Source organism: Lolium perenne, chromosome 6 (genome assembly GCF_019359855.2).
Source record: "Lolium perenne isolate Kyuss_39 chromosome 6, Kyuss_2.0, whole genome shotgun sequence".
In the NCBI taxonomy this organism is placed as follows: Eukaryota; Viridiplantae; Streptophyta; class Magnoliopsida; order Poales; family Poaceae; genus Lolium; species Lolium perenne.
In genome coordinates this window covers 223,497,659-223,507,242 of record NC_067249.2, presented here as the reverse complement: position 1 = coordinate 223,507,242, position 9,584 = coordinate 223,497,659, and the positions used below count along the sequence as shown (strand labels likewise).

General features: G+C 48.7%; 1 protein-coding gene across 1 annotated transcript; it reads right to left on the bottom strand.

Annotated features, from left to right (window-relative positions):
- Window positions 1-2,758: 2,758 nt before the first annotated feature.
- On the bottom strand, window positions 2,759-3,641 carry LOC127309273 (PLAT domain-containing protein 3). Its single transcript, XM_051340180.2, has 2 exons — window positions 3,514-3,641; window positions 2,759-3,432 (listed from the first exon to the last, which is right to left on the bottom strand). The coding sequence occupies exons 1-2, from the start codon at window positions 3,601-3,603 to the stop codon at window positions 2,974-2,976; spliced, it is 549 nt and encodes a 182-aa protein (XP_051196140.1). The 5' UTR covers window positions 3,604-3,641; the 3' UTR covers window positions 2,759-2,973.
- Window positions 3,642-9,584: the final 5,943 nt, after the last annotated feature.

Here is a 9,584-nt window from a genome sequence, read left to right as displayed (position 1 = left end):
GATCGACAGATCTAGGTGGAACGAGCTTAGAGCAGGTCTAACACACCCCTTAAAATGCCCAATCCCGTAAAATAACCGCCGATATACGGGGTAGAGCTCTACCCGGCCGTCTAACAGACCCCTTAAAACGCCCAACCCCGTAAATTTTTTACAGTTTTGGTTACGGTGCGGCTCCTCGCCCCTTACAAGTACATGGCGGGAGGCTGAATACAGGGCCAACCCCCACTCGTGGCGCGTTGAACTTTCAGAAAATTGCAACTGCTTCCGCCTCTGCACGCATCCAATCGCGCCAAATCGACACCCAATCGCGCCAAATCGAGATACTTCGCCGGGACTATGGGCATCGCCGTCGGCTGGTGTGCGCGCTTGGCCTGGGAGGCGCTCGTGCGGCCGGCCGGCCGGGCGGCTGCGGGACGAGGCGAGCGCTGTGGGCGTGGGTGGGGAAAGCAGGCGGCCGGGCGCGTGCGGGGCGAGGCGGCACGCGTGCTCGCTGGCGGAGCAGCGGTGCGGGAGACAGGGGAAGCGGCGAGCGCGGCGCGGGGTGGTAGGCCGCGGGCGAGCGCGCGGGCGCCGGGAGGCAGGGCGAGCACGCGGGCGCGGGAGGCAGGGCGAGCGCGCCGGCACGTTGAGGCAGTGGCGCGAAGCGAGCGCGCGTGGCAGTGCAGGGCGCGGTCCGGCGCGGGAGGCAGGGTGGGGCGGGGCGGCGCGCGGGAGCAGCGGCGCAGGAGGCATGGTGCGGGGCGAGCGCGGCGCGGGGTAGGGGCAGGCCGGTCCGGGAGCCAGACGGGCGGGGGCACGGCGAGCGGCGTCGAAGCAGGCCGGTGGTCGGCTGCCGGCCAGGGCTGGGCAGGCCTGGGGCAGAGGCAGTGGTTGGAGGAGGAAGAAGGAGAGGAGGAAGAAGAGGAAAAAAAGAAAAAATTGATTTGGCATATTCTAGGAATATGCTTTTTTACAGTTTAGGGATACGGGGTCTGCTAGCTCGGACAAGTTTTTGCCCGATCGAAATCGAATACAGGGTCCTCTACTCGTGTTATACGGGGCAGAAATTTAGGGACCTGTTAGACATGCTCTTAGGCAAGACGACGACAGAGGCAACCGACGAAAGACCAGTGCATCTGTGCATGTATGCCCGGTGCCCGCCCACATCACGGAGCAATACCTCTCCTAGAGCCGATTTTGGGGGCGGCTTCCCCAGGAAGCTGGGGGAGAGCAACTTCTCGGAGAAGCCGAAAAAGAACTGAGCCTACATCCGTTGTCACACTCGCTCGCGTGCACAACCGTGGTAAGCGGGCGCCTTGCACGATACTTAAGGGCTACCTTAGCTAGCAGTTAAGTGTCCAAAGCAAATTGAGCGATCAGTTTTGAACATTTTTTGTCATTTTAGGCAATTTTAGACTGTAGTGCATGCTATTTTAGGAAAGTTCTGCATGCACGAAGAACGAAATAAATCTGATGATGTAAGCTAGAATCTTTTCGAATTCAAAAATTTAAAACGTTTTATCTTACAAACGACACCCGATTTAAAATCCGTTTTCACATATGACTCGGTCTCGACGAGATCTTCAAAACTAGCATCCATATTAATATACTTCGACGATTTTTTTTCGGGGTAAAAGTTATCAACCCTCTCTATTTGAATAATCGATCCTCCGTACTTGAGTGATCAACAATAAATGTATAAAATTATCAACCCCAGAGTTAATTTATTTTGATGGATTTTTTTAGCTCACATGTTATTAGTCGATATTTCCTTTTCTAGCAATTGTTTGACGAAATTTGCTATTTATGGAAAAATGTTGCATGCATTTGGTACAAGACAAAAAGAATGATATCAGCGAGATTCTTTCTTAATTCTAAAATTCAAAATGTATTATCTCCTAAATGGCAACTTCAATTTAAGATACGTTTTAGAACTCGCCAGTCCATATAAGATCAATGACGACATGCGACATGCAGTTTCTCATCACGGTAGGAGAGGAATCCAAGGACCGCCACCTTTATTCAAGCCGAGCCAGCAGCCTCCACGCCACCCGCTGGCAACCTGCGGGATCTGCCTCCCCGAGCCCAACCGAAGGCCACGGCCAGTGGCACCAAGGAGACGACAGCGCAGGGTTGATCCACCAATGGAACCGATAGTGACACATCGAGAAGGAGATGGAGAGATGGCATAGACAACCACGTAGATCAAGATCAAGGGTTTGTCCCGAGCCGACTCGCAGCCTAGCTCTCACCGCTAGTCAACCGCCGCCAAGGGGGACCTCCACCACCACCCCGGGCAATGGAGCCACCCTGGCCACTGGTTGTCGAGTTGCCGGCCGTCTCCGCCCTAGTATCCGGCAAACCACCACGCCCAGGCCTCCTTCGTCGGCCGGGCCTGATGCCATCGCAGCGAGGGCCAGAGGCAACGGCGGCAAGAGTCCAAGACGCGCAAGTGATGGGTGCGCGGGGGTGGCGCGATGGGATCTCCATTGGCGGCATCCTGGGGGGGGGGGGGGGGGCGCGAAATTTCTTAACTTGGCAAAATATTTATCAAGAAAATCATGGATAGAAACTTTCTAAGGAGGAAAATTTATGAGTGTCCTAAACTCCTAACTCGAAATATTCCTTATGATCATCTATTGTTTAGAAACATTCTCGCTGAAGATTCTCCTCTTCTTGAGTTTCTATATTCTGATGGAGAGTCGTGTACCTCAAATACCGAGAAATCATCAACCAGCGTGATGGTGGCACACATGTTGCGTGCGACCTGCACCCTCCATTGACATTCCAGATTGAGATTGAAAATCATGTACTGTACAAACATTCACACAAATGGAAATGCCAAATCAACACCATCTGTCGTACAAACTAGACTAGTCACAACTCCCATGATACATGGCACATGTCCCGATTATTTCACCAGCAGATGCAGCAGCACAAAAACCAAGCAATACAACACGTAAGGGGGGACGGGGTGTGCGTGTGGCTCTACCCTCACGCCACGACGCCATCGTCGTAGGAGCAGTGGTCAACGACGGCCTCAAGCTTGTACGGCGCCGCGTCAGTGGCGAGCCACTGCTCGACGGTGAACAGCTGCTGCGCGCAGCCTCTGTGGGGGCCCGTGACGGTGACCTCGACGTAGTTGCAGTACCAGCCGTGGTGGTCGCCGGAGCCGTCGGAGGAGACCCTCATCCGGCACGGCGTGGACGCCATGCATGGGCCGCGGCCGCTGAAGATGTCCAGGTTCCCGCGCTCGAAGTAGGAGTGGCCCTCGTACATCAGCCCGCCCCACGACGGCAGGTCCGTCATCTCCACGCCGTCGTAGTTGTCCGCGGTCGTCAGCTCCAGCGAGATCGTCGCGTCCGTCCCGGCCTTCCAGATCGACCCCGTCCGCACGTACACCGTGTACACGCACTCGTTGCTGTCGCCGCCCACCACGGCGCCTCTGGTCAGCTGTCGATCGAATCGTGAGGCGCCGATGAGTACGAGCCAAACCGTAATCATGCATGTCAACAGGAGAGGCAGGGTGATCACCTTGATCGAGGTCGGGAGGTCGCGGCCATGCGCGAGCGCGGCGGCGGAGGCCACGACGGCGAGGAGGAGAGCGACGCTGATCCGAGCCATAGATGACGGGTCAGAGTGAGATCGAGCTGTTGTGTGAGCTGCAGAGATATGAGGAATGGGGAGTGGATGATCGTATAAAAAGGAAGTTCTGCGAGCTGTGCAATTTTATTCCAGTTCGTTTGAATCGTGTTTTCAATGCAGGCGACCCCGTGCTGGACTAGGCCGTGCCAGCTGTTCAGCATAGCTGATGTGGCAGCGAATGTTCTTCCGAACGTAAACGAGATATTCGAGTTGGAGCACTGGAATTTGGAAGAAAATTTTGTCGCCGACGTGAACTAATGAACAAATGCAAAAGGAATCCGAGAATACACAGACACGGCGCCCTGGTAATCATGCAAGTTCAGCTGCGTAAAATATGAAATGGGTTGTAATGAACTTGTGTGTTTCGATGATCAAGAACTAACAGAAGAAGACATATCTCCTTTGTTGTATGTTCTTGGTGGTGACCTGCTGCAAAGTTATGTGAATCATGCTTTCAGAGAAGGAAGATTAAAGGCTCCAATTCCCAACAGAGGCAGTAATGATTACCCCATTATACAATATGCAGATGATACTATTATCATGTTGCCAGCTGAGGCAGATCAGTTACAAGTTTTGAAAGAACTACTGGAGGAATATTCTGCTTTTACTGGGCTCAAAGTCAATTACCATAAATCATCACTTATTCCTATCAACATATCTCAAACTGAAGCTGAGGCTCTGTCAACACAAATACAATGTTCTATTGCATCAATGCCCTTCCCATATCTTGGCATCCCTATGGGTACTACTAAGCCAACAATAAGAGATTTATCCCCACTAACTGATAGAATTGAAAGAAGGCTCACTGCTTCAGTCTCTTTCTTATCATATGGTGACAGGTTAATTCTGGTCAATTCTGTATTGTCATCAATGCCCATTCATTTTCTTAGTACATTACACATACCAGATGGAGCCATTGAGGTAATTGATAGAGCTAGAAGGAACTGTTTATGGAGAAAGAAAAAAGATGATGAGAAAGCACACTCCCTGGCATCTTGGGAGATGATTTGTAAACCAAAAAACAAGGGTGGCTTGGGTATCATTAATCTGAAAATTCAGAATAAATGTCTTATGTTGAAGCAATTGCATAAATTCTACAACAATGTGGATCTTCCCTGGGTCAAGTTAATTCGAAACTCATATTATTATAAGGAAGTTCCACATGCAGTTACTATCTGTGGTTCCTTTTGGTGGAGGAATATTATGAAGCTATTTGATACTTATAGGAAAATGACACATTGCAATTTGGGGAATGGAGAGACAATTCTATTTTGGACGGATAACTGGAAAAATATGTTCTTTGATGAAAGGTTTCCAAGATTGTTTTCATTTGTCAAGGATAAACTTATCTCAGTAAATGAGGCTTTACAGATTTCTGATCCTGCACAAGCTTTTCATCTCCCTCTATCAAATGCAGCTTCAGATGAGTTGAGAACGTTACAGAACATTTTGAGAGGTGTGGTCACATCGGAGAATCAAGATCAATGGCTGATTTCATGTAACAAAAATGGAGATTTTGTCCCAAGTCAAGTATACAGATTAGCCTACCAACATATTCCCTCTCATTTTCCATCTCAATGGATCTGGAAGAGTAAGTGTACATCCAAGCATAAATTTTTTGCTTGGCTCATTGTGCATGATCGTATCAATACAAAGGATATGCTTAGAAGAAGACATTGGAATGTCACATCAGACCACAGTTGTGTGTTATGCAGTACCCACGCATTGGAGGATTGGTCACACTTATTTTTTGAGTGTATGTTTAGTGTGAGAATTTGGATATATCTGTTGACGTCAGAAACCCACCGACGGGCAGCGACGGGTCAACACCGTAGAGCCGGGAAGAGTCTAGAGCTGCGGCTGGCTGAGACCCCTCCGAGCGACGGCCCGCAAAGCACTTCTGGTCACACGTCCGATGCTGGGTGCAAGGGCGTGCCACCTGACCTATACCTGGCCAGGAAGGTGATGGAGATGCCTCGCTTAGTTTCCTGCATGGCATACACGTAAACATTAAATACGAGCCTCGATCGGCTCTCAGGTTATCCTGTGAATCGGCTCAAGGAGCCGATCCACCCATGATTCGTACGGGGTGCACGAATATATGGTGGTCCTGCTTGATCAAGATAAAGCTAATGAGATCTACGACGATTTAGGGTTTTCACCGCATAATCGGATCATCCTACTCCAGGTTGGGCCTCGCGGCCACGCACGGTGCTCGTAAGCCGATCCTAAACAAGGCCTAAAAACCAACACGAAGTTGATCCCCGGAACATCCTGTTTAGGACTTGCGAACGCCACCCTACGTGCCGCTGGATCCTCCCCCCCTTTGTAGGGCCTAACTATTGCAGATATTAAACTAATCCTTGTAGAACAAGGAGCAATCGTAACGGATCAGATCTACTAAATAAAGATCAAGCGGGGTGCCGCCCCCACACCTGAGATAGGTGTGAGGGCGGCTAGACATGCAAGGGTTGCACTACGTAAGCATGTTATACGAAGCACTATGCTAACCCTAACACATCTATGATAACTACGTTGCTCGCCATCAACAAGCCTTCAGTACGAGCAACGCGTGAACAACATGGAGCTTGTGCTGCCTAGATCGCAAGATGCGATCTAGGCAGCATGTCGCTTACCTGATAGAAACCCTCGAGACGAAGGAGTTGGCGATGCGCCGAGATTGGTTTGTTTGGGTTGAACGTGAGTTGTTGTTTATTCCATAAACCCTAGATACATATTTATAGTCCAGGGGACTTTCTAATTTAGGCATGCACCTAACCGTGCACGGGTAAAACTCTATCTTCTAATCTAAGATGCGATCTACTATAATACAGATACACGGGCCACCTAGCCCAAACTCTCCGTGCAAGGCCGCTTCAGAGATCTTTCACGTGTAATCCTCCAAGCCCATCTCCCTTACGGCCCACCTCCTGATTTGGCCAAAATCTGGTGATAACACATGCCCCCCTGGTTTTGGAATTGATAATTCCAAAATCACTCTGTTCTTCTTCGTCGGGTCATGTCGTGGCAGAGCAGAACCGTTGCAGTATTCTTCATTATGATAACTTGCCTTCTCAACTTCTCTGCACGATTTGACAATTCTGGCCCCACCTCCTCGGAAACTGCTCGAGCAATAAATCTTTGCTCTATCCCCTTTATCTGCAGCATCGAACAGTCCATCTCTTCATCCTCCAGTTCCAAACTAGCCGTCAGCCAAAAAACCCTCTCCTTTCCGAGCCATGTCGTCCTCTTCCTCCTCTTCCGTTTCTCTCCAATCCTCTTCCTCAAGCGAGTTGATTCCAGAGCACGACCAGATGGAGGCGTACAACCGGCGCGCTCCCAAGCATTGGGACAAGCGGGAGTGGGACTTCGACTTCGTACCAGAGGGCGAAGACCTCGTCTGGTCAGACGGGGCCATGCCCCTAACTGACGGGGAAGATGACCTCCGGTTCCTGGTTGACGGAGCACTGGAGGCGGAGAGCGATGACAACGACCCCCTCTTCTGGGGTAAATTCACTTCCGTCACCAAAGAAGAAGAAGAGGATGATTGATACGTCTCCGACGTATCGATAATTTCTTATGTTCCATGCCACATTATTGATGTTATCTACATGTTTTATGCACACTTTATGTCATATTCGTGCATTTTCTGGAACTAACCTATTAACAAGATGCCGAAGTGCCGATTCTTGTTTCTGCTGTTTTTGGTTTCAGAAATCCTAGTAAGGAAATATTCTCGGAATTGGACGAAATCAAAGCCCAGGGGCCTATTTTCTCACGAAGCTTCCAGAAGTCCGAAGGAGAGACGAAGAGGGGCCACGGAGGGGCCACACCCTAGGGCGGCGCGGCCCCCCCCCTTGGCCGCGCGGCCCTGTGGTGTGGGGCCCCCGTGCCGCCTCTTGACCTGCCCTTCCGCCTATAAAAAGTCTCCGTGATGAAACCCCAGTACCGAGAACCACGATACGGAAAACCTTCCAGAGACGCCGCCGCCGCCGATCCCATCTCGGGGGATCCAGGAGATCGCCTCCGGCACCCTGCCGGAGAGGGGAATCATCTCCCGGAGGACTCTACGCCGCCATGGTCGCCTCCGGTGTGATGTGTGAGTAGTCTACCCCTGGACTATGGGTCCATAGCAGTAGCTAGATGGTTGTCTTCTCCCCATTGTGATATCATTGTCGGATCTTGTGAGCTGCCTAACATGATCAAGATCATCTATCTGTAATTCTATATGTTGCGTTTGTTGGGATCCGATGAATAGAGAATACTTGTTATGTTGATTATCAAAGCTATGCTTATGTGTTGTTTATGATCTTGCATGCTCTCCGTTATTAGTAGATGCTCTGGCCAAGTTGATGCTAGTAACTCCAAGAGGGAGTATTTATGCTCGATAGTGGGTTCATGCCTCTGTGAATCTGGAGGAGTGACAAGAACCACTAAGGTTATGGATGTGCTGTTTCCACTAGGGATAAAACATTAGTGCTATGTTCAAGGATGTAGTCACTAGTTACATTACGCGCAATACTTAATGCAATTGTCTGTTGTTAGCAACTTAATACTGGAGGGGGTTCGGATGATAACCTGAAGGTGGACTTTTTAGGCATAGATGCAGTTGGATGACGGTCTATGTACTTTGTCGTAATGCCCAATTAAATCTCACTATACTCATCATGATATGTATGTGCATGGTCATGCTCTCTTTATTTGTCAATTGCCCAACTGTAATTTGTTCACCCAACATGTTGTTCGTCTTATGGGAGAGACACCTCTAGTGAACTGTGGACCCCGGTCCAATTCTCTTTACTGAAATACAATCTACTGCAATATCGTTTCTCTTGTTTTCGCAAACAATCATCTTCCACACAATACGGTTAATCCTTTGTTACAGCAAGCCGGTGAGATTGACAACCTCACTGTTTCGTTGGGGCAAAGTACTTTGGTTGTGTTGTGCAGGTTCCACGTTGGCGCCGGAATCTCTGGTGTTGCGCCGCACTACATCCCGCCGCCATCAACCTTCAACGTGCTTCTTGGCTCCTCCTGGTTCGATAAACCTTGGTTTCTTTCTGAGGGAAAACTTGCTGCTGTGCGCATCATACCTTCCTCTTGGGGTTGCCCAACGAACGTGTGAAATACACGCCATCAAGCATATTTTCTGGCGCCGTTGCAGGGGAGATCAAGACACGCTGCAAGGGGAGTCTCCACTTCTCAATCACTTTACTTTGTTTTTGTCTTGCTTAATTTTATTTACTACTTTGTTTGCTGCACTAAATCAAAATACAAAAAAATTAGTTGCTAGTTTTACTTTACTTGCTATCTTGTTTGCTATATCAAAAACACAAAAAAAATTAGTTTACTTGCATTTACTTTATCTAGTTTGCTTTATTTACTGCTACTAAAATGAGTAATCCTGAAGTTGAAGTTCGCACGTTTAAGCAATGAGGGGGAGAATGTTTGAGAGATGCTTGGTATAGAATTAGCGATGCTCATAATAGATGCACTAAGAAGCACTCCACCATTATTTTACTCAGGAATTTTTATGTTGGTATATCTAGCTGGAATAGATATGTTCTTGATAGTCTCGCAAAAGGTGACTTCCTAAGTACTCCTGCATTAGAAGCTAGTTGCATTATTGAGAGCTTATTTGGAATACCCCCTGTTGATAAAGTTAAAACTGAAATCTCTCTTGAAGATGTTATGAAAAAATTGGAAACCATAGAGAAAAATTTTCCAAGTATTGAAGCTAAATTGGAAATATTACTTGATAAAACTGATGAACTTGATAAATCCTTAGGAGGAATTGATGAAAGAATTAGTGTCCTAGGAACTAATGCTGTCCATGATGATCAAATCAATAGGATTGACGAACTTGAAAAAGCTATGGGAACCTTGGGTTCAACATTTTCTTCTCTTAAATATAAGGAGAAAGCTTATGTGGGTAAGGAGCAAAAGTTTATGTATGTCTC